Genomic DNA, 26,308 nt, shown 5'->3' on the forward strand with positions numbered 1-26,308 from the left:
CAGTAGGTGAACAGGCTTTCTTTTACAGGGGGTGATGGTACAATGTGCCGCCAACCGAGGGCAATGACACAAACAGCAACTGGGAAGTGCAGAATGCAACCAGGTGACAAAATAATCTGTAACCATTGCAGCCAAAATTAAATTTCGAATAGCAACCAGGGACATTGAAGTTTCGAATAGGTAGCACACGATATACTGCCGAAACCAGATGCATAATGTGCACATTGTTCAGGTTAACCCTAATGAGGTAGTCAGTGCTCAGTGTGATTTGGAAAACTCAAATCAGTCCTGATAGGCCCCTGTTCGATGAACAGTAATAAAGGTGGGGGCATGGAACTAGTTAAAAACTGTTTTCTTAGACACGATAAATGTGGTTATATCAAAGACAACCTGTGGCAGGAAGATATAAACAGCTGTGTAGATTAAAATGAAGATGGTGTACAAACCGTAATCAATGCACAAATACTTGATTTAAGGGTGCCCGTAGTACTGGACACTGGAGCTACCATGAATATAATTCTGCAGGGTCTGTTTGATAAAGAACAAAAAACGAGGACATATAGGCCTATAGACACTTCCAATCCAAAATTGTAAAATCCAAACAGCTATCGGAGGCAAGGCTAAAGGCATAGACTTGCAGGCATGAATTCCTATTCAAATTGATAGTGAAAGGCTAACAGTAAACTATCTTATTGGCATGGACACTTTTAGGAGGTACCAAGCACATATTGACATTGGTAATGCGAAGTGTCATTTCATTGTGAATGACCAACAATATCCAGTAGACCTAGGTCAAATGCCAGAGAAGGTAAACTAAAACACACTGCTGATGTTAGAATACAATTCTTCTATCCTGCTGTCATGTTTGTAAACAACTGGGAATTGAGCAATCACGGGAAGAGGAAGCAGGCCCCTATATCGTGCGCAGCAAGGAGAGTCAGTGTGTGTTATGAAAGAACAAAAGGAAGAACTATGGGAGCTTTTAATATGTTATACTTATGTTTTTGAATGACGTCTTGGTATAATCAAAGGATACAAATGCAAAATGGAGGTGTACCCACATGAAACCTGCTTTTCGCCTTACCCATTCCATGGGCCAAGGAGGAGGCTGTGAGGGAAGAGATCAATACAATGCTAAACTGGGAAATAATACAACCATCCTTATCTCTATACTGAAGCCCCATTTTTGCCATCAGCAGATAAGATGGTAGTGTCCGCTTCATGCTCGCCACATGAGGAATAAATAAAATTATTGCACTTGTCAGGATGCGGCCTGACAACCTGGAAGAAAAATTTCCAAAATTCAATAGCATTAAGTACCTCACCATAATAGATTTCCCGAGCCTCATACGGGCACATTGCAGTACATGAAGATAGCCAGGCGCCTATCGTAACATAGCAAAAAAAAAAAATGCCAGGTGATCTACACTTAGAAAAACTTTATAATGTGGATTGACTTCTAAAGAAATAAAACGTCTACAGTACCGAGGTAACCTAAGACTAAGAAATTAGGTACACCTGTAAGTACACTGTCTCTGTACATGGGGGTAGAAGCTACAAGTTCTGTGTTCTCCCACTAAACGTCTATGCAGGTGTATTATTTTTGCTTTAGATAGTCTTCGGACCTGAATTGTTAAGTAGTCACTGTGCACATTGGTGATTTACTGATTGCTGATGATTTACTGATTGCTACCCCCACATGATCAGAATACTTAGGCCCTTGGCTCAAATCTTGGTTAGGTTTTCAGAATACGGAGTCATGGCCAACTTAATGAAGTTGCATTTTGGTAAGGAAAGGGTTAATTTCCTTGGACGCACAGTATCACCTCAAGGTGACCCTCTGAAGCTCAATGCCATCAGACCATCCCCTGTACCTCAAAGTAAGAAACTGTGATGCCTTATAGTTTCCACAGAAGAACCACATCTGGTTATGTGCAATGCAACACTGATTTTGACAACATTAAACCAGTCCTTTTGAATGCCAACATCTTAAATCATTCTGACATGACCCAGAATTTTTGTCTGTGTACATATGCAACCTCTCAAGTATTGGGCACTTGTTTATCCTAAATCACTGACATGAATGGGGAGCTTATGCCCAAGGTATATAGTTTTGCTAATAGGACTCTATCTGAAGCTGAACGAGCATATCAAGTGACCAAATTGGAAGCTCTTGCAGTAACATGAGCTTTCAAAAAGTTAGAATACTACCTGCGGTGAAAGCATACTAAGGTTTATTGTGATCTTCAGTGTTTGTCCTTCCTTCTGACTTGTAAACTGTTATACAGGAGGATCACTAGGTGGTGTTTGTATTTACAAGAATTTGATTTTGAAATTGTGTATATCAAAGGTAATCAAAACGTAATTGCTGGCACCTTATCAAGGCTTCCACAAGGTCTACACAAATTCATGGAATTCATGGAGAGCAATTGAGAAATCAGGGTTTTGTTGATGACAGGTAAAACACAACAGCCACACTACATAAGGATGTGTAAAAGCATGGAGCAACGCAGCAGAAGGATCCCAGATGGCAAAAGGTAAGTCTAAGACTGCCTCATAACAATGGTGACTGGTTGAAACAATTTTTTATGCTTTACCAAGGTGTACTGTTTCATCGACAGCACATAGAGCAGAGCCAGTGGTATGTTAGACGCAGCACATGGAAGTGGCAAACTAGAGTGAGGACAGAACTGGGCAAGTGCAGTAGCTAGCTTTAAGGTTTATAACATCCGTGCACCTGCACAGCACAGTGTAAGCCGGCAGATGACCTCTAGGCGCCTATCATAACATAGCAAAACAATGCCAGGTGATCTACACGTAGAAAAACTTTATAATGTGGATTGACTTCTAAAGAAATAAAACGTCTACAGTACCGAGGTAACCTAAGATTAAGAAATTAGTAGACCTATCCTAAGGAATACATACACAGATAACGAAGTAAACACAACCTACTGAAAACTAGCTACACACTATGTTGTTATGTACAAACTATTTACATATATACAAGTGGCTATTTACGTGCCACATGAAAGGGAATATCTACATTAGGAATGGAGAAATATAAACTAAGCCTCTGAATATACTAAGAGAGATATGATTATGCCCTGCCTACACTTTCCTTTCCAGGTGCAAAAACGTATGTCCAAACATCAGCCGCAATATAAACACGTGTACTCTTATAACTCACAAAAAGATTGATAGGGAAGAAATTGCGTACTGACAGAAACTGACTCTATGGATATTGAAAGTGTGATGTGTTAGTAGCCAGTGAGCAACTATGCACTTAGTTTTTGATTAGTATTAAGTGCACATCCAGCAAACGATGCAGAGTTATGTCCTGACTAAAATAGGGAACACAATAGTTAGGTGTCTGGTACCAAAGCAGAAGGGCTGCACTGAAAATAAATAATTAGATGCATAAAAATATGAGAGATTCTGATCGTACGAATGTGTGTAGAGAAAGGTATAGTACATCGAATGTATAAAAAGGTTGTACTTAGGTCTTGTGCCATGTTCATTGGCACAATTCTCGTACAGACATATACAACAAAATACACAACTGTGATATGAAGTAGGAAAAAGTACATCACAGACACTGAAGTACGCTGTTTAGAGCCGATAATGATTGTTGTGTAAGGGTCATTCCATGTCAATTCAATGCACCTGTCAACCTGACCTTCTCGTATTTCTTTCAAATTTGGTGCATTCAATGACCCAGATAAGAGATGGAAAAATACCAGTTTGTAGATGTGTATTACGACTATGAAGAAAGTTACAGGACTGGAAAGTTTAGAATTTGTGCTAAATTTACATGAATGTCACAACACAAATGACTGTAATTCTGGTTCTAATTCAGTTACAGCAGTGAAAATGGTACCATTGGGAAGCTAACGAATAGACCTTATATTGATCTGCTATATGGCAGGTTTCCAAGAATTTTTATACTGAAGGTCATTGACCTTGACCTTTGACCTTGAATATCTCAAAACACATCATGAAATTTTTTGAAAAAAATATTTAATTGCTCCAGTATGTTACTATAAATATGGTAAATATCAAGATGGCACACCAAAGGCATCATGCACGAAAAAAAAATTGTCAACTTATGTACACCATCAACATGCAATAAGCAGTTATGTATCCAGTTTTTTCTATAACATCACCCAATAGCAGTTAGTTTTATTCAGACCAGTTCTTTAATATTTCTAACTGTGAACACCAAGTTAGAGAGACTTTTATTTCAACCAATCAACATTAGCCTGTTCTGGTGAACAGCCAATCAGATAGATTGTTATTTCAACTAGACACCATTAGACCACTGATCTCTATATATTATGCAAATTTTGTTTCATGTTTTATGTCTGTGGCTTGTTTAACAAAGTGCAGTGTAAATGTGTCATAAAGTAATATTTAGTACAAAATGGATTTCAAGTCAAAATTGTGTTGTTGCAATCTGTTTAGGGAAGAATGTTATGAAAGGGTGCAGAAGAATTTAAGGAATGTTCAGTAGTGGGTGATAAACAAATAGCCTAATGTTTTGTTAGGTGGAGAAAATTGCAGTAAATGTAGAAAAAAATATTGCAAACCCCAACAATCACTGCTGATGTTGTCTCAGTTGTGCCGCACTTCCAAAGAGTTGGAGTATAAGGAAAACTATGAAATAATTTTCTGCTTCAGATTACATGGTACAGAGAGCAAAGCAGTTAGTAGCAGAACATGGTATATTAGTGACACCAAATCCAAAGCCAGGTAAGACATTATGTGAGAAAACTGTTCAGTGTGTGGGTGATTTTTACTGTGATCATGAGCTGTATGATGCCAGGAAGAAATCACTTTGTGTCTGTGGAAGAAAATGGAATTACAGTAGATAAACAAAAGCAACTAGTGTTGCACAATATTAAGGAACTGTGTGCATATTTCAAAGATAAATACCTGGATATAAGTATTGGCTTCTCCAAATTTTGTGAGTTGCGGCCAAAGCACTGTGTTCTTGCCAATGCCATTGGAACCTGTGCTTTTTGTGTGTGTGTGTCTTGCATCAAAATTTCAAGTTAATGATTGAAGGCTGTAAACTTAAAGCACTAACAAAGAGTGAAGAACACACATTACCATCATACAAACACTGTGTAGCATTTGTTACATTTAATCCTGCACTACCAGCATGTTTCTTAGGTTCATGTCCCTATTGTCCAGGTGTGACAAGACTAACTGATTATTTGTATGGTCTGTTTGGTAAGAACTGCATTGACAAAATTGCATAAGTGTTGGTTAACTACAGGCAGCGTAGTTCTAGAGGCTATAACAAAGCCAACAGATGATTTCATTGAGGTGTTTGCATCGAGGTTACTACAGCTCCTACTGCACTCATTTATCTCCCAGCAGCAGTCACATTTCTGTAAAATCATTAAAGAAGGTCTCAAAGTAAATTAGTTTCTTGTTCTTTGTGACTCTGCAACAAATGACTCCTTCACCATTCAGGATTAGGTACAAGGATTCCACTGGAATAATACACAGGCCACAGGCTTACTACAGAGACTCGAGCTGTAATGAAATGCGACCTGTATCATACATGGAAATAACTGACTGCCTTCAGCATGATAAATTGTGTGTTTATTCTTTCAAGACAAATTTCATCAATTTCATAAATTGCCAGTTTTCAAATCCAAAGCACATTTATCACTTTTCGGATGGATGTGCTGCCCAATACAAAAACAGAAAGAACATTATGAATCTGTTGTACCATCAAGAAGATTTTGATGTTACAGCAGAAGGGCATTATTTTTGCTACAAAGCATGGTAAAGGACCTTGTAAAGGGGTAGCAGGGACTATAAAGCGATTAGCAAGACTTGCCAGCCTCAAGTGACCTTACGAAAATCATATTTTGACATCACTACAGTTGTTTGAGTGGTGCAAGGAAAAGATTCCTTCGTGTGTCTTCCATTATACATCGGTTTCCCATCATAAAGAAGATAACGGCCAAGCTGAAACAACGTTTCAAAAATACAAGGACGATTCCAGGTACCCATAAGCTTCATACCTGTTAACAAAAGTTTAGTAAAGACAAAAACATATTCTGCTTCTTTAGTGAGTAGAGAAGAGTCAGTGATTGCTATGGTGAATGAAATGCTGTTAACAAATATATATGGATTTGTTGCCTGTATGTATGACAGTCATTGGTGGGTTGCGTGTGTCTTATAAACCTGTGAAGTAAAGGTTAACTTCTTGCATCCACATGGACCATCTACGTCATTTGTGTTTCCTGCCAAACCAGACACTTATGTCATCAGAAAATGTGACATTATCACAAGAGTGGATCCAGTGACACCAACTGGAAGGACATACAATATCCCTGCACCAGATCTGGCGAACATTAACAATTTAGTTTGAGAATTGTGAGGAGAGATCTAATAACTTTAATAATAACTTTTCATTGCCTTTTCGTTACAACTGTAATGTAAATAATTCATAATACCACTATAATAATGTAAACCATATTTTTGTACAATATTACTTATGGATTCTACTTTATCATAATTTGTGTTTCATGTATCTACATCGTTACTCTGCAATTCACATTTTATTTCGGTAGTGTATTGATGCTGACAAAATAAGCTTTTGTGCATGATGCTTTTGGTGTGCCATCTTAATATTTACAATATTTATAGTAACACACTGGAGCAATTAAATATATTTTTTTCAAAGAAATTGAAGATGGGGTGTTTTCAGATTTCAAGGTCAAGGTCAATGACCTTTAGTATGAAAATTCTCAGAACCTTGCTTTGTAGCATATCAGTGTAAAGGTCTATTCGTTAGCTTTCCAATGGTAACATTTTCATTGCTGTAACTGAATTAGTACCAGAATTACAGTCACTTGTGCTGTGGCATAGACATGTAAATTTAGCACTAATTCTAAACTTTCCAGACGTGTAACTTTCTTAACAGTTGTAATACACATCTTCAAATTGGTATTTTTCCATCTCTTATCTGGGTCATTCAATGCACCAAATTTGAAAATGTTACTTTACTGCGTTGAATTGACATGGAAGGACCCACTACACAATATTGTACTGTTAGAATGTATAGGTAGATAGTAAACACAAAGTAAGTGGATTAACACAAGTAGATAGTTGGGAAATGATATATTCAGTAGTTCTCTCATGATGAACGAAGGATTGCAGTAGTAGAGTAAAAATGAATGCTTCTTCCCGTCCATAACATTTCCTGTAGACCAGTAGATACACTCAGAGGTGTAGCTAAATGTAGTTGTGTAGTCTTATCATGATTTTATGTTTTGAAGCTTTCTTTCCTCAGCATCTGTAACAATGAATACTCATGCCAGATGCTGTCTATGAACACACAACTTGTGCACATCATGTGAGAAAATGATCTTGAAAAAAAAGGCAACCTGTGTAGTGGTAAAATGAGATGAGACTATGAATACAGATTGTTCTCAAATGAACATTCAAGAGTGTAATTCGCGAGAGCAAAATGGGTTAAAAACGATAATGTAAAAGCTGAAAGATGCTCAGTGATGTAAAATCACAAGAAATGTACATAATATTAATTGTTCTTGTAGGTATAATTTCTGTACAGTGTTTATGTAAGTTTTTGTACAATATTTGTGTAAATAAATGTAAAAGCCATATGAAAATGTGCATGTATGGAGTAAGAAATATGCAAACCTGGCATTTCAATGTATTTTAAAATGTAAGTGATGTAGGTTACTGTAACAATGATGAAATGTAAAAACTATGCATATGATGCCATGAAAAGCTGAATGTTTTTCCAGGACTACATATCTGAACTAATTACTGTAAATGTGCTATGAACATTTTGTGAGGGTTTCAAACTCGTAATTCTGTCTGCTCCTGCAAATAAACATGTGCCAGTGCTGGGCAATAATGGAACATTTATATCCTCAGTGGACTCGGGTATTGACGACACCGTCTACCATAGAGTGATTATGGAAACTAATAAAGGCATTGGAGATGTAAGTTAACACCATTCAGGTGTCTTCAGGATGCTGGTAGTATGAGCCTGGTTCAACCACTGAAGCCGCGCGGGATTAGCCGAGCGGTCAGTGCGCTGCAGTCATGGACTGTGCGGCTGATCCCGGCGGAGGTTCGAGTCCTCCCTCGGGCATGGGTGTGTGTGTTTGTCCTTAGGATAATTTAGGTTAAGTAGTCTGTAAGCTTAATAACTGATGGCCTTAGCAGATTTCACACACATCTGAACAACCACTGAAACATGAGGATTAAGACAGAAATAATTGTCTGGGCTATAAATTAACCTCCTCACCACAGCATCAATGGTTCCACTGTGCACAACATATTGCAGCAATGGGATGAACACTTTTCTTTTATTGGCTTAGGTAGATAAGCGAAGTTGTAACACACTTATGGACAGCTCAACTTAATTACAGCATTAACAACCTCAAGTGCATGCACAGCATATGTCACATGAGGTGTGTCTGTGCTGGAAAGTGCTGTAGCAGTAGCAGTAGTAGCAGCAGCAGTTTGATTCCCGTAATCAAACAACAGCCTCTGAATTCAAAAATTGTAATGATTTGTGAAGCGTACATTAAACAAAATTGACCAAAAACAGATATATGTTATGTAATGACACTTCCGGGAGTAAACGAGGTGAACTCGGCCATGAATGAAGGTCTCAGTACCCAGTACAAGTGTTTAAACACAAAAAGGTGCAAATAGTGTAATACACTGCCACTGTACACTGATGTCCAGTATCCAGTGGGAGGGCCTGCACATATAAATAAATATTTGTAATGATTCTTATTTGTGCCATCGCCTTGCGGCAAAGATATTACAGGAAGGTATGATCATATGGAAAGCTATACTATCAGTTTTTTAATGTACATTAATTCTTTTTTATTATTTTTTTTTTTCACTAATATGTGTCTGCCGGTTTTTATGCTGATGCGATAAAGACATATTTACTTGCACTCTCCCAGTATTGTGTCAGTTAAAAGTTACAATATGCGGAAGTCGCAAGTTTTCATTCTCCTACTGAGATACATCCTAATTTCCACATCCCAATGTGATACGTACATTTGTACGTGGACCTTTCTGGAGAAGTCACCGTGAAGAGAGAATAGCTGACAGAGCCACACAGACATTGGTGCACATCACTGGGGAGATGAGGTAAATATCTAGCTGTACACCAAAACTCAAAGGACTCGCTCTTCAATCAGTGCTCCAGAATGGTCACAATCTTTCTTAACCCACAAGCATCCATACCTGTGTGTGTTTCTGGGCATACAGTTTCTGCTGCAGCGAAACGTACATTAGCATTACTATGTCAGCTCTGAACAATTCACATTACATTTCTCCCTAACCACTATAACTTACACTATCCCTTTCCCCAACTGCCTTTACATTGGATGGTTTTTGTTGTGCAGATCCTGCTTGGACCTGGTCTTGTGATTGGTACTAGATTTTCCACTTTTGTAATTTTCTAAAACTTTTCATTAAATAAACATATGGTTCCCATTGTTGGATTTGACCTGCCACCAATTTTCAGAACTCTCCTGAAGTGTGGGTCATGCAGGGAGGGTCGCCCAATGGGGTGTATGTTCTATCTTTGTACCTTCGCATTTTGCATCCTTCCCTTTAATAAGGTAATATATCCAAAACCCAGCACATTAGCCACCATGTTGTTGCGGGGATCGTCAAGTACCTGCACAGTGGCAACCCCCAGAACACACTGGGGTTACGCTGTTAGTGCTTGGGCTGTAAATTCCCCATGTATGCCAAGGAGTATGTGCTAGTTGTGACTGGGGCACAGGGACTCCGAGCAATGGTTACTGGTAACATAGCTGTTGCTGAGGCTGGATGGTGCCTCTGTGAAGAGGCCCTCTTTGGAGTAGGTGGCTCCAAGGTAGATGAACCGCAGATAAGTGGATGAAGTTGATCTCCCACTGGTAGCCATACAGGCCCAGAAGTCTCTATGAAAAGACAGTCCTCTTTTAATGTGGAGAGATGTGACGCTAAGATATTCACTTTACTGGTTAGGCTATGGGAGGAATGTAGTGCTAAGTAGCTAGCAGAAAAATACTTGCCCCAATACTTAGTATGCACAAGGACTGATGAGGATTTCTTCTTGCCAGAAAGCCTTTATTCTTTGTAGGAATAGGACAAGTTTGGGGAAGATGCAGTCATCTCCAAAATGAAAAGGTGCATCAGTTTTGATCAAAACAACGTCCCCTGCCCAGTCGTGGGCACTTCTCACTTGTAACAACATGGGTGATGTACCTGTGACTGTTGTTCTTCATAATAGTCTTCATATGGTCCAGGGCATCATTTTTCACTGAGACCTGCTCTTAAAATCTGATGATTAGCTGCGTGCCAGCTTGGAGCGATGGGGTGTGCTCTTTTTCCATCATGTATGTAGGTTGCCAATGGACAATAGGGTCACTTACGGTGTCTTCATCTTGGTCTTTGAGGATCATTCATTGCCCGGAAAGGTCAAGGTGATGAAATACCAATGTGATGTGAAACCGTATGTCTCTCTCTCTCTCTCTCTCTCTCTCTCTCTCTCTCTCTCTCTCTCTCTCTCTCTCTCTCCCCCCCCCCCCCATGCAGTGTTTAAAGTACTTGAAGTTTGGGTGCATGTCTTCATGTTGCAACACTAGCCCTACCTTATGAGTTTAAGGGCAAGTGCTGCATACAAACACTCCTTGTACCCTCCCCATCAGTGTCAAGTGCGGAAAGCACCATTCCCCCAACAGTGTCAAGTGTGGAAAGCACCATTCTCCTTGGTCACCAGATTGCACTGGTTTCCAAAGAGCAGAAAATACAAGAATACAAAACTCTGAAAAAACTAACTTACCAGGAGGCCAAAAAGAAGTATGAGCTGCTGCACCCAGGACATATAACAGTATTGTATACTACAACTATGACAGCATCGCCCCTTTTGGCGATGGTACTCCTGCCACAACAATGGCTGTAGTTGTATTCTGGACTGCTTTATTGATATTGTCACAGAGCAGGGAGCCAAGGGCAACAGCAGAGGCGGAAGCATCCCAGTCAGCACTGCTGAGAGCCCATCTGGGCAGGCATCCATGGGACTGATGATGAGGGGACATGAGGATTGGAAAATGGTCACTGCCTCACAGGTCATGATGGGCTGTCCAGTGGATGGATGGATGGGAAAAGACCAGGGCTGCAAATGGAAAGGTCATCACCTGAGAAAGTTCTTGGCACCACACTGAAGTGAGTGGGAGTACCAGTATTCAAGAGGCAAAGGTCAAGTTGTGCCAGTAAGTTTTCGAGGTCTTCACCACAGCCAGTGATAATGGTTCCACTCCACAAAAGGAATGGCCAATGAAATCACTCATGATTGGGAAAGGTGGAGGGCACTGAGAACCATAGCAAACTATATGTTCTGAGGAAATTCACCATTCGTAGGGAGATAAACATTGTAGTGCCATTACCCTAAAAGCCACAGCCTCCTATGGTGTACTAAGAGGCACAAGTTCACTATATAGAGTGTTGAGAACATATGTACAAACTCAGACAACACACTGTCATAGGTAGCACAATTCTTACAATATCTCCAGTATCCAGAAGGGCCAGTTACACTTCCTATAGTGGGCCCCCAGGGCCACTCAACCATGCCTGCCCATTAGCCTCTTCCCCAACTGTTGGGAACTCCTGTCTTGCTGCTTCCCCCACACCTACTTTGGGATCAATGGCTTCACACCCTTTGGGACATTGGTCCCCACCTCCCAGCTGAAGACAAACCACCATCCTCCGGCTTCTCTCCCCAGGAAGGGGTCTCACAGGACACTTTATTCCAAGTTTTCCGACAATCTATAACCGGACACCATCCAGTGGGTGAAGGCGCCATAGGCAGCTGGTTGTGGGGCTTCATGATAATCATTTTTACCTGAAACTGATTCAGAGCAACCCACATCATCATTGAAATCCTATAAGGAGAGGAAAGTCATCCAAGAAGAATGTTGCAGTGGCCCTCATTCCACGAGACCCCACCTGTTCCACTCCTGTGGCCGAGGTGGAGATTGCAGTGACCCTGAAGCCCCAATTCGCGCCACCCACTAGCACCCAGAACTTATGTATATTAGTGCCATAACTCCTCAACCAGTGGCAGCTGGTGACCCTAGGGCATAACCTCCTTACTTGGTCCCTTCATGGCTGCAGGGTACATTGACATTATCCTCCAGTGAAATTGTGGTTTTTTCCCGTCACCTGACTGATCTATGACGTCTGTTAAACACATCACCTGCCGTCTGCATTGCCCATCAGGAGACTTAGTTTCGAGCAATGCAGACCCCGGGTCTTCGTGGGAACCAAAGATATTACAAGAATTTGTGCTATCTGTGACTGGGTGTCGGGCAGAGATTGCACATATGTTCTTGACACTCCATATAGCAAACATGTGCCTCTTAATACACCTTTGGAGGCTGTGGCTGTTAAGGTAATGGCACTCCAATGTTTACCTCCCTCCCAATGGTGAAGTTTCTCAGAACATACTATTTGCAACAGTTTCTCAGTTCCCTCCACCTTCCCTAATCTTGCATGATTTCAAAGGCCATTCCTTTTGTGGGAGGGAACCATGATGACTGACTGCGGTAAAGACCTCGAAAACATACAACTTGACCTTTGCCTCTTGAATACTGGTACTCCCACATAGGTCAGTGTGGCGCCCCAAATTTCTCAGCTGTTAACCTTTCCATTTGCAGCCCTTGTCTTCTCCCATCCATCCACTGGAGATTCCACGATGACCTGTGTGCCAGTGACTACTTTCCGATCCTTGTGTCACTTCCTCAGCATCACTCCCCTGGATGCCTGCCCAGATGGGCTCTCAGCAGTGCTAACTGGAATGCTTTCACCTCTGCTGTTACCCGTGGCTTCCTGCCATGTGGAGATATCGATAAGGCTGTTCAGAATAAAATTACAGCCATTGTTGCAGCAGCTGATTTTGCGATCACATTTCCTCAGGCCCGTCTCAGCAGAAGACAGTATCTAGGTAGCCTTCAGAAATCGCAGAGGCCATTAGAGATACCTTAGGGGTTGCGAAGCAACTCAAATCGCTTAATATGGGCAAGTCTTCAGGTCCAGATTGTATACCGATTAGGTTCCTTTCAGATTACGCTGATACTATAGCTCCCTGCTTAGCACTCATATACAACCGCTCGCTCACCGATAGATCTGTACCTACAGATTGGAAAATTGCGCAGGTCGCACCAGTGTTTAAGAAGGGTAGTAGGAGTAATCCATTTAACTACAGACCTATATCATTGACGTCGGTTTGCAGTAGGGTTTTGGAGCATATACTGTATTCAAACATTATGAACCACCTCGAAGGGAACGATCTATTGACACGTAATCAGCATGGCTTCAGAAAACATCGCTCTTGTGCAACGCAGCTAGCTCTTTATTCGCACGAAGTAATGGCCGCTATCGACAGGGGATCTCAAGTTGATTCCGTATTTCTAGATTTCCGGAAAGCTTTTGACACCGTTCCTCACAAGCGACTTCTAATCAAGCTGCGGAGCTATGGGGTATCGTCTCAGTTGTGCGACTGGATTCGTGATTTCCTGTCAGGAAGGTCGCAGTTCGTAGTAATAGACAGCAAATCATCGAGTAAAACTGAAGTGATATCAGGTGTTCCCCAGGGAAGCGTCCTGGGACCTCTACTGTTCCTGATCTATATAAATGACCTGGGTGACAATCTGAGCAGTTCTCTTAGACTGTTCACAGATGATGCTGTAATTTACCGTCTAGTAAGGTCATCCGAAGACCAGTATCAGTTGCAAAGCGATTTAGAAAAGATTGCTGTGTGGTGTGTCAGGTGGCAGTTGACGCTAAATAACGAAAAGTGTGAGATGATCCACATGAGTTCCAAAAGAAATCCGTTGGAATTCGATTACTCGATAAATAGTACAATTCTCAAGGCTGTCAATTCAACTAAGTACCTGGGTGTTAAAATTACGAACAACTTCAGTTGGAAGGACCACATAGATAATATTGTCGGGAAGGCGAGCCAAAGGTTGCGTTTCATTGGCAGGACACTTAGCAGATGCAACAAGTCCACTAAAGAGACAGCTTACACTACACTCGTTCGTCCTCTGTTAGAATATTGCTGCGCGGTGTGGGATCCTTACTAGGTGGGATTGACGGAGGACATCGAAAGGGTGCAAAAAAGGGCAGCTCGTTTTGTATTATCGCGTTATAGGGGAGAGAGTGTGGCAGATATGGTAAGCGAGTTGGGATGGAAGTCATTACAGCATAGACGTTTTTCGTCGCGGCGAGACCTTCTTACGAAATTTCAGTCACCAACTTTCTCTTCCGAATGCGAAAATATTTTGTTGAGCCCAGCCTACATAGGTAGGAATGATCATCAAAATAAAATAAGAGAAATCAGAGCTCGAACAGAAAGGTTTAGGTGTTCGTGTTTCCCGCTCGCTGTTCGGGAGTGGAATAGTAGAGAGATAGTATGATTGTGGTTCGATGAACCCTCTGCCAAGCACTTAAATGTGAATTGCAGAGTAGTCATGTAGATGTAGATGTAGATGTAGATCTCCAGCGCCATAAGCAGCACCTATTGATGGAGCACCTCATTGTCTTTAAGCAGCTCCATGCCAAAGTCCCGCCACCTATTAAAACAGTGGAAGCAAGAATCCTGGGAATGGTACATTTCAACATTGGACCATGTACCTCTCCTTTACAGCTTTGAGCTAAGATCAGATGTATGTGCAGATACCAGACACCTGTAGGTGTATCTGGTATTATCTTGAATGCACTGTCTACACTGTCCCAGATGCTGTTGCCAAACATTGTGCTCCTCGAATCACTGTAGCAAGATTCTGGCTTTGAGACAAAGACAGTTACACTGCTGAAAGATGATGGTGTTTGGAAGACATCAAGCAAGAAGGGATGCAGGTGGTCTGCAGCTAACCTGCTGTCTTAGATTACTATCTGCAATACATGGTCTAATCTCGATGATCCTGACTCTACTACAATTGTAACTGATGATGTCATTGGGGCAACGTGTGAACATGCAGGGGTTGTCTGCTGTGGAGCCCCAAGTTCAACAATGTGCACTGAATGGTGTGCTCCGAAACGTGTGTCCACCAGTATTTTGCTCTTTCACCAGAGGTGCCACAGATCACCATCTGCCCTGCTTTACAGTGCAGATGAGCCTCCAAACCCCATGTTCTGTGAAGAGTCGTGAACATCCAACCACTTAGTGCGTAGTTGTAGTTTCACTGTCCTACCATTTTCCATAATGCTCATGACAGTAGCTCGTGAAAATTGGACGAGCTTTGCCATTTTCAAGCTTCTTATTCAGACTATGTGTAATACTAATATGCCCTTTGGCAAAGTCTCTTATCTCAGTGGATTTTCCGACTCGGAGTGCATATCTTTGCTAGGGTAATCACCATCCACCTCTGCTTGGCTTACATACTTTTCTTACTGCATCATGTGCCCACAATGCCATGAGGAGGCACCCAATTTGTGCAGTGCGCAGTGGTCATAATGTTTTCACTTATCAGTGTATAAAAGTGAATATCTTTGTAACAGCTGACAAAAACACATTTTAAGTTGATAAAGTTGGAAGAATTCAATATGTGAAAGTCAGGGGTCTAAAAAAAGAAAAGGAAAAAGGAACAAAAAGTGCTCAGTCTACGAGACTCAAAGTTTTTGGACCTCTTTACTAAATACATGTATATATTCATATTCAGCGAAGGTACTAATAACCATGCCATTTAACATCCTGAAACAGGCATCAGTGATGTCATATCCTTCCTCCTAATGTTAACTTCGTTTGGTATGGATTTGATTTCTTTCTTATTAATTAATGTTTGAATATGCAGTCACTGATGTAACACAAAGATTTTTAAATAATAGTCATTAATATCAGTTAGTTAGCAATCTTACTTTATAAAAACTAAATTTTGTTATTTTTCCCTTGTTGTCATAGTACCATATGCTCCTTTAAGTGCTCTTTGTTATGAATAGCACCAATATTCCACCAGTGTTTGTTTTCCAGTAATGAAAATGAATGTTTGGGTGGATTGGCCCTCCCCACAGGTTTTGGCTGGAGGGCTTCCCTAAATATCAATATATCCAGGTGATCTAAATAAATTGATGACTCATAAAAACTGTATGATACTACAGTAATCTGAATTCATTATCATCTTTGATATTGTCTTCCTCCTTTCAATGGACTGACTGTTGATGAGGAGGAATGTTATGGAAAGATCCCAATGTGAGACATAATTAGGATAGACAGTGTTGACATTTGCAGAGGTTGTGGGGAGAGTCAGCCTGGTTTATTCACACAGTGGGAGGAAGCTTTCACTTCTCTTTGGTTACTATTTTTGCTATACTTAGTTTGCATTTTGTGCCAGCACAGCAGATGATAAATGTGTAAAATCCAATGCTTACAAAGAGTGTGTTTCCACAGGGTCCTGATCTGGAGCTGAAGGTTTTCAAAAAGCTACTCACAGAGGGGAGATACTCACTACTTCCTTCACTTTATCGGAGCTTTGAAAATGAATTACTGGAAATTTACAAGAAGGGAGTTGGTAGCATATTAGATTTAATAAGTAGTGTAGGTCGGTTGATGCTAGAACCTTCTGTTATGATGCCAATTGTGAACAAGAGCAGTGTAATTGGTAAGTTCTTGACACATTAAAATTGTTCAGATAAGTTAGTTTATGAAAACATCATGTAGTTGTGATTTTTATTATGTTTACACTCATAAAAGAATACATAATGTGAGGTTTATTGAATGCTTTCATAAGTTTATTGAAGTTTAATACTTGTACTCACTATAAATGAGAGATTCAATAATTTCTTTACCATTGTCTTTTAAAGTGTGAGCTGTGGTGATTATCAGCATTACAAGCAATTCTAAAAGTGAGCTGCAAAATGAATACGATGTATCAAACCTGTAACAGCTATGTGCACAAACACTAGCACGTGAGCATACAGCTGTAGTGATGTTAGATTTGTTTATTCGAAGAGGTCCTCCTCCTCCTCCTCCTCCTCCTCCTCATCCAAAATTGCCATGTATCTCAGGAATTCTTCACTTCTAATACCACCTCTCAGTCCCACTGAAAAAAATTTCACTGAAACCTTAAACTAAGTTCATAAATCAAGCAATGCTGCATCTACCTGACTGCCTTGATCCAAAACTTTCAGTATGTCATGAGAGAAAAGTGTGAGTTGTGTTTCACATGACTGATGTTTTCAAAATCCATGCTGGTTGGCAGAGATCATTCTGTTCAGCTGCAAATTCAGTGTAGAATCTGACAGGGATTCCATTGGGCCCTGGAGCTTTGTCCAATTTCAGCAATTGCAGCTTTTTCTCAACATCACTGGCATTAATATTAATTTCATCCATCTTTTCAGTAGTAGGAGGATTAAATTGGGGCAATTTTCCTGGATTTTCTTTGTAAAAGAATGTTTGAAAATGGAGTTAATCATTTCAGCTTTAGCTTTTTCTACCCTCAATTTCAGTTCCTATCTCATTCGCTAGCACCTGAACACTAACTTTGGTACCACTAACAGCTTTACATATGACAAGGTTTTTGATGGGTTCTGCCATGGTAGTCATTGAAGACATCATGAATTACTCTCTTGACAGCCAAACACATTTCATTCAGCATCTCTCTGTACATAGCCCTATGCTTTGTTTTACACTTATTATGCAGTAATATCTGTTTCTTTGGAAGTTGATTTACAGCGACTGCGTACCATGGAGGTTTCCTCTCATTATGAACTGTTCTTCTGGGTACACATTTATACAGTGCATGGCCAACTATTCTTTTAAACTTGAGCCAAAAGTTCCTCTTCGTCGTCCTGTCCTGTGCTGAAAGTTTTAAGTTCCTCTTTGAGATACAACACTACTGATTTCTCATCGAGTTTACTGAACATATATATCTTTCTGCTTGTTTTAGTTGTTCTTTGTACTTTGTTAATAATTGTCGCCATTGATGTGTCATGTTCATTTATATGAGTTTTGATGTGGACATCCTCAAAGAGGTCAGGTCTGTTTGTTGCAGTTAAATCCAATATATACCCATCTTGAGTGAGGTTCGTAACTACCTGTTCTAGGTAGTTTTCAGAGAGTGTATTTAGTAAAGTTCCACGAGATGTCTTATCACAGCCACCACTAACAAAGCAGTAATTTTCCCAATTAATGGTTGGACAATTAAAGTCTCCTCCAATGATTATAGTATGATTGGGGAACTTACGCACAAGTGAACTAAGGTTTTCTCTCGAGGTTTTGGTTACATCAGGAGATGAGTCTGTTGTGTGTTATAGAAGGGTCCAATTATAATTTTATGCCCACTCCTGATGCCGAGTCTTGCCCAAACAACCTCACATGCGGCTTCAATTTCTACCTCAGTGGATTTGAGTTTCTTGTCTACTGTGACAAATACACCAATTCCATTTCCCATTTACGCATCCTTTTGATATACACTTAAAGTTTCTCCAAAAATCTCCCTGCTATCAATTTCAGCTGTACCTAGTATTATCTGAGCTTCACTGCTTTTCATGAGCGCTTCAAACTCTGGCACTTCGTTGCAAATGCCACGGTAGTTTACTATTAGGATTTTAGTACTCTCATCTGTGAGAGGCATTTCTTTCGATCCTACACTGATACTTTTGGGTTTCCTACATCTACTGTTATCTGGATAGAATGGAAAGTTATCAAAAAACCTTTTGTGCACCCCACACACACTCAGTTACCTGAGTAGCAGCCTCTGATGTGTAGTGCACACCTGACCCATTCAGCGGGACCCTGCTGTTCTCAGCTCTATCGCACAAGTCCAGAAGTCACAGCCTAGCTCGGCACAGAAATTTTGAAGTTTCTCATTCACTTCTTCAACTCGACTCAGAACCAAAAGGCCACAATCGGTGGAGGAATATTACAGCACGGAAGAGGGCTAAACGAAGGAAAGAGTCATCTATCGAACTTTTTGTTTTTTTAACCTCACGCCTTTAATCCTTTTTGGTAGGCTTGGCTTTCCACATGTGTGTTAATCATACAGTCTGGATTTACAATTCAGATTGTTTCATGTTTCCTGTAATAATTTTTGAAGGGTACATTATTTGCATAACAAACACTTATAACTAGCATATATTACATAAGAAGTCAGAAAATATTAATAATATTGGTACATAAGGGGATTTTGATTGGTATAGCTGGAGTAGGAAGAGAAAGTGTAGAGACTTTGAGCCTATCCAGAATTTTTGTTATCCAACTTTATCTTCTGCCACATTAAGCCAGGTAGTCGAAAATCTGCTCTTTACGTCCATTTTGACACTCACTACTTCTAACTCATCAAATTATCCATTGTACATAGACTGAGCATCTGTGACAATTGTATCTGCTCCATCACTGAATCCTTGAAAATCTGTACCAAAAACCTCTTTCAATCTTATCTCTCCAGCAACTAGCCCACAGATACTGCCCACAAACAAATCTTCCGAGCAGTATCTTCCTCAGCTTCTGACAAATACAGCTTCCACTTACAAAACAAAAACCACCTCAGAAGCATCACCCATACCACCCAGCTCTATCCTGACATTGAACACATCAATACATCAATATGTTACTTCCCCAAGGCTATGAATTTCTCAAGTCAAGCACTGAAATAAAGTTGCTCCTCCCCAAAAATCCTTTCCACACCACTCACTCTCGCTTCGTGCCACACTGCTAACTTCCACGTTCAAATCACATGATATTCACAGTTAATTAATCCTAACCAGGGCCGCTCTGTCTGCATTTGTTCCATTGTAAAACCTGCCCCATTCATCTACCTCTACCACTTACTACAGCCTCTCACTAGCAAAGTGTACACCAAAAGGAAAGCAACTTGTGGAATGATGCATGTGTGTACCAGATAACATTTGTTCAGCGCACAGAGTTTTATGTATGTAACAGTGACCACAACTAAACTAATTGGGGTAAGTGTATAACTGTTAGTTCCTTTGACAATATTATAAAAAGGATAAATTGCTACTCTCCACATAGCGGAAATGTTGATCTCAGAGAGGCGAAACAAAAAGCCTACTAAACACGGAAGCTTTTGGCCAGCAGGCCATCTTCTCATAACATACGCACACACACATGTTCATGGAAATGCAACTCACACACACGTGACCACTGGCTCTGGTTGCCGAGGCCAGACTGTGAGCAACTGTGCATGATGGGAGAAGCAGTCTGGGTGGTGGGGGAAAGGAGGAGGCTGTAGCAGGGAGGGAATAGGAGAGCAGGGTACAAGTGGGAGACGGTAAAGTGCATACAGGAACGAAGTGGAAAGAGGATGGGGCAACTAGGTGCAGTCAGGCGGTTAGATGGAGGTTGGGGTGGGGGTGAGGGTAGAAATGGAGAGAAGTAAAAAGACATGTGTAGGTGCACTTGTGGAATAGAAGGCTGTGGACTGGGAATACGGAAGGGATAGGTGGGTGAAGGGCACCAACAAACTTATCTATTGTTACTGTTCTCCATCCATACTCTGCCCCCCCCCCCCCCCCCTTCCCTCTGCACCCTAGCTTCCTTCTCCCATAATCCACAGTTTCTTCCAGTCTGGTCTTGGCAGCCAGACACAATGGTCAAGTGTGTGTTTGTGTTTTTTTTCCCCCCCTCTCAGAGGAATGCCTTCTGGCCGGAAGCTTGTGTGTTTAATAGGCTTCTTGTTGTGCCTCTCTGCAGCTCAAAATGTCTGCTGCTATATGTTGAGTAGCAATGTATCGCACATGCGCCCGCCCCCCTCCCCTCCCCCCCATTTTTTCTGGTCTCCTTTTCTACTAGCCTCCTTGTTCTTTTAGGTTTCACAACAGGTAAGTTCCTCTCAGAGGAAACAACTAACAGTTCTGAAAACTAAGGTAGTTTTTTGTACTTCTATGAGTATGTGTAGGCAATATTGAAATTTCCCTCCTGAAGGTATGTATTGGCCAGACATTCCATAATTGTAGTTTTCTCATATGAATTTGCCCTTGTCATACTATTATTTTATACTTAATACTTTGTGTAACATCATGTAAATAAAGTAAATCCTCACTGATTTGGAATTCGTGATAATTCAGACTCACTGCAAAATGAAATGGTGCCATATTGTATTGGACATCTCTTGCACTCAGTTCATTGCTTGTAAAATTTTGAAATACCGCACATCCCCTCCCTTCCCATTCACTTCACCTGTATGTGATAATGAGTAATTTATGTCTCATTCTCGATTACAAGCACACACACACACACACACAAAAAAAAAGAAAAAGCCTGCTCGGTTTACTTGCTGAAGCCTGTATGATGAAGAAATCCCATATTAATAATCACTTATAAGTATGTTAAAGAGACATACTGGACAATACAGTAACTGAAGTGAAGTGAATGTTAGGAGTAAATACAGATCTCTTCAGTATATAAAATAAAATGAAAGCACATGTTAAATTCTAAGCCACTGCTTCTACCCATAGTGTTACGACAAGAATCTCTCGTCGGCAAGTTGATTTTTTATGACGTCATGAAAAATTACTATAAAGTTTCGTGCTTTGTGCTAAAACAAGACGAACTAAAAGGAAAACAAGATGAGGAGCTGCATCGTAAGGGACCACTGTGGATGTTACCCCATGGCAAAAACAGGCTTCAATGTTAGTACTGGATGGCTATTCAGATTCTATGGTCAGCACAATATTTCGAACACAGAAGCATGCGTGGCAGTTTAAGTGCAGATGTTGCAATGGTAAAGAATTCAACTGTTTCAGAAGAGCAAAATTTGTCTTTGGATGCATCAACTTTGTAGACATTAATCCATATTACCAAAAATATTATCTTACACTAAAAGAAACGTAATAGCAAGTGATAAAAGAACAGACTACAGAAAAGTCACAACCACAATAAGTACCTTCTTTTATCCATTATCAATGGATATTGACAATGAAAATATTTCTATGGCATCAGCATCAGGCAGTTGTGCCTCTTTAGTAGCTGTGGACCACATCATTGTAGATACAAACAACAGCAGGAAACAATTGCTGATTTATATACCATTCTACAGTAAATATAGCACATAAATTTCCAATATAGTGGATTACAATGAATTCAATTTTTTAAAATAAATACAGTAATATTTCAACAGTACAGTATGTATGAAGTTCGTTTAATGTAACCTTTGAATATTTATTCCATATTTAATTTATTTAATTCTGTTGTTCATTACTATGATATCATTACATTAGTCACTTTTTGCTGTACACTATTTCACATAATATTACAGCTCATGTAGTGTTCTTATCTCGTTTTTATTAGATTGCATTTTTCTCTGTCTGTATGTCAATTATAAATATTCATTTTAAACTAAATTCTGTATAAGCTAGGGACTTGAAACTTTCAACATAGTGCAGAGCTGGATTACAATGAAATATTAACTCACTTTCTTGTCTGGTGTGTGGTGGAGGGTACTTTGTGTACCATTGTCATTCCCCAGTTTTCCTGCTCTTGTCACGAATGGTTGGGGGTAAGTCTCTGTGAGCTCAGATCTTTAACTATCTTTTATCTTCACTATCTTTTTGTGAGATATACATAGGAGGAGGCGATGTATTGGTTAACTCAGGTGAAAAACTGAAATAAACGTGAAATTTACCACATATCTCTGTTGTAATCTCATCAAAATGTTTGGAAGTTATTGAAAAATTTCACACACACACACACACACACACACACACACACACACACACACACAAAGACAAAAAAGTAGGAAGTAACTATTTAAATAAGAAACAGTTTTTCATATAGCATAATTTTACATCAGACTTAAAAATGCAAAATAAATTTCTCCTAGCCCCACACACATTGTTAACCCGATACAGATAGTCTTGAAAATGTGTTAATTATGAATTTTTAATGGGTATGAAAGCACCTTAAAGATTTAAAATGAAAAACGTGGGATGCATTTAATGCATACATGATGTTGCATGAATTGTTAACTTCCTTACTACTATATATTGCATGTGCCCCACATTTTTTGTTTTAAATCTTACTAGTATTTCCATAACTAATAGAAATTCACTGTAACAAAGTTTCAGGACTATGTGTATGATGGTAGGAATCTGTATGGGACTGAGAGACATTATGAACTTCCAGTAAGCTGGAGTAATTGCAGGGCAGCAACTTTTGTTAATCAGTACCACAGAAAGACAGCCAATGTTACAAATATCACTTTTATTTACTTCAAGTTGGGGCCCATTTTCAGATCATCCAGATAGTCAAAATGGTAATTTCCAAAATATAAGAACCATGTCAAGATATCAAACGTACACATATAACAAAGTGCTAATGAACAGTTACAGAGAATCTAGATATGTTTTTATCCTGACGTGGGTTTCATATTTTGGGAAATGCCATTTTGACTGTGTGGATGATTCAAAAATGGGTCCCAACCCAAAGCAATTCAACAAGTAAATAAAATCGACATTTGCAACTAACGTTGTTTTTCCATGGTACTAAGTTAAATTATTACTTTTTAGTCTGATTTAAAAATGTGGCATATTAAAAACAGAATTTTATTAAAATAATTGTTATTTAAATACTAAGTGCACTGTAAGTTATATTCCTTTTTATGGTTTCAGATAACTATTTCAGGAACATTTCTCTAATTTGGAATTTCGTATATTCGGACTGGGACTCACTCCAGTTAGTGTGAGCTAGTTAAGGTTTCACTATAATTATCACAGAAACGTATACAAGGTGTGATAAAAAAGTAATCGTAATTTTTTAATTTTGCATGCATATCTGTTTTTCAGGGTTTTTTTTTTATCTTGTTGGTAGCATGTTCCTGATTTATGTTTGCTTTTTGAGTATTTAGTTTATTGTTGACAGTCAAAAACACTATGCATATTTTAGAGTGCTCAACGAATTTTTTCTTTTGAAAAAGATGGATGAAAGAATTTACATTGGATTTTGCTTGTAAAATGGAATGAAGTGGTGCACTGTATTCGAAATGTTGACTGTGGCTTTTGGTGAATCTACTATGAGTAAGACAAGAGTTTACAAGTGGTATAACCATTTCAAAGAGGATTGAGAAGTTGTTGACGATGATGATGACTGTCCTGGACGCCCTAGCATATCCTTACAGTGTGGAAGAGGTAAAAAATGTGGTTCTGGAAAATTGCCAAATCACCATCAGAGAGGTTGCTGCTGAATTCGTCATGTTCTTTGGCTCATGCCAAGCTTTTTTTTTTTTTTTTTTTTTTTTTTTATGCATGAAATGTGTAGGAGCAAACTTGGTTCCAAAATTGTTGAATTTCGACCAAAAACTTCATAGCATAGGCATTGCTTAGGAATTACTGAATGAAGTCAACAACAATCCAGGACTTCTTTAGAAGGTTATACAGGTATGAAATCTGGGTATACACATATGACATCAAAACCAAGGCCTGTTTGTACCAATGGAAACTGCCTGAAAAAAAAAACCCTCTCTTACAAGTGCAATGACATGTGGAGGTTCTTCTCACTGTTTCCTTCGATTAAAAAGGAATACTGCATTAGGAGTTCCTACCTTATGCTCAAATAATCAGTAAGCAATACTACTTGGAAGTTACACACAATTTACATGAAGCAATCTGGAGAAAGCAACTAGAATTGTGGCAAAACCCCATGTAGGAATTGGATCACAATAGTGCTCCCACTCATATGTCAGTGCATTTCGTGATATTTTTGGCAAAAAACTGTTGTATTGCCTGAGCCACTGTATTCGCTGGAAGTGATTCCCTGTGACTTCTTTCTATTCCTGAGGCTGAAGAGAATCATTGAAGATGTTGTTTTGCCACCATTTATGAGATAAAAAGAGAATCACTTAAGGAGCTGAACAGCATAGTGAAAAGTGAGTTTCAGAAGTGCTTCTAAGATTGGAAAAAGTGCTGGCGCAGGTGTATTATATTTGAGGGGTTTACTTTGAAGGGGGAAAAGTTGATGTTAACGGATAAATAAAGATTCTTTAAGAAAAACAAGAAGTCCATTTACTTTTTGATTACACTTCATGTACCCTATTTTTGGCTTTCATTGGAAAAACAGCTGTAGTTTTTGAGAAGCCCTAATGACTGTGCGACCAGTTGGTGATTAGGGAACACATCTTACTTTTTCCTAATGAAAATAACACTTCCTTCATAATATTTCAATATTATAAGTAGTTATACTAATTTGATGTGGAAAACATTACCTATACAGGGTGTCATTTATTTGTTGCCCATGACATTTCTGCTGTTTATGCAAGACATTACTTCAGAATTTAAATGATAATTTCTATAAAATTTTATCCATATCAACGAGCCATGTTTATTGTCTGCATTTGTGACTACAGAATACAGCAAACAGGGTATCTTGTTGTACATGACAGATATTTAAATTTGTGAAGCTCACAGTCAAGACTGTGAGAACATCCTGTCTCAAAATTTCAGTGCCATGAAATAATCACAATGATTAAATTAGTAAATGACTCCAAAGCCGTGTACTATTTGCAACAAAAATTGGTTTCATTCATCATATGACCATGGATATGATGGATGTAAACTAGTCTTCAGAAATACATGTAATTAAAACTAAAACATCATCATATACATTGACATGCACCGACAGCATATTTTCACTGAACAGATGTCAGATCACTTCATTATTTGGTATTTTCCCAAAGCGAAATTTTAATTATATGTATTTTTGAAGAAGTCTAGTTTACATCCATCACAACCATGGTCAAATGTTGAATGAAACCACCTTTTGTGGCAACTGGTTGGCAGCTTTCAATTCATTTACTGATCGCTAACCATTTCTGAGAATATTAAGAATAATGATTAAATTACAATATTATGAGGCATGCCAAGACAAAATGTGGTTATTTGTACATTAATTCTGTGAATATAGTATGAAGTCTGTAAAATCATACTAGTGTTTCTTAAATTCTATCACAGACTAGCTACAGTTATGTTGGTGTAGATGTGAGGGATCTTTGTCAAATTGGTCCTATTTTCTCAAAATAATGTAGCAGTCCTTAGTATGAAAATAAAAATTAATAATATTTCACAGTTTATGGCAGTCTGCTATGAATTAGGTTGTTTTGTAATTAACGAACAGATGCTGTGGTGTTCCCGTGTCAGGGATTTGATGTGCTGTGAAACACATTTTATCTGATGATCAAATATGGTGCAGAGGATGGGAATGGGCACATATTAATTTTTGTCATAGTTACTTAAATTACACGGTTTACTTAGTTATATCTTCCTGACTAAAACATCATAAGCAGTATATGAAACT

General features: G+C 39.3%; 1 protein-coding gene across 2 annotated transcripts in view; it reads left to right on the top strand.

The window, feature by feature from the left end:
• LOC126267167 (anaphase-promoting complex subunit 5) overlaps positions 1-26,308 on the top strand; it is a 151,306-nt gene that overhangs the window by 66,809 nt on the left and 58,189 nt on the right. For both annotated transcript variants that reach the window (XM_049972125.1, XM_049972126.1), the window contains exon 3: positions 16,454-16,664. In XM_049972125.1, the coding sequence (XP_049828082.1) occupies positions 16,454-16,664 (211 nt within the window). The remainder of the gene's footprint in view (positions 1-16,453; positions 16,665-26,308) is intronic.

Source organism: Schistocerca gregaria, chromosome 4 (genome assembly GCF_023897955.1).
Source record: "Schistocerca gregaria isolate iqSchGreg1 chromosome 4, iqSchGreg1.2, whole genome shotgun sequence".
Lineage (NCBI taxonomy): Eukaryota > Metazoa > Arthropoda > Insecta > Orthoptera > Acrididae > Schistocerca > Schistocerca gregaria.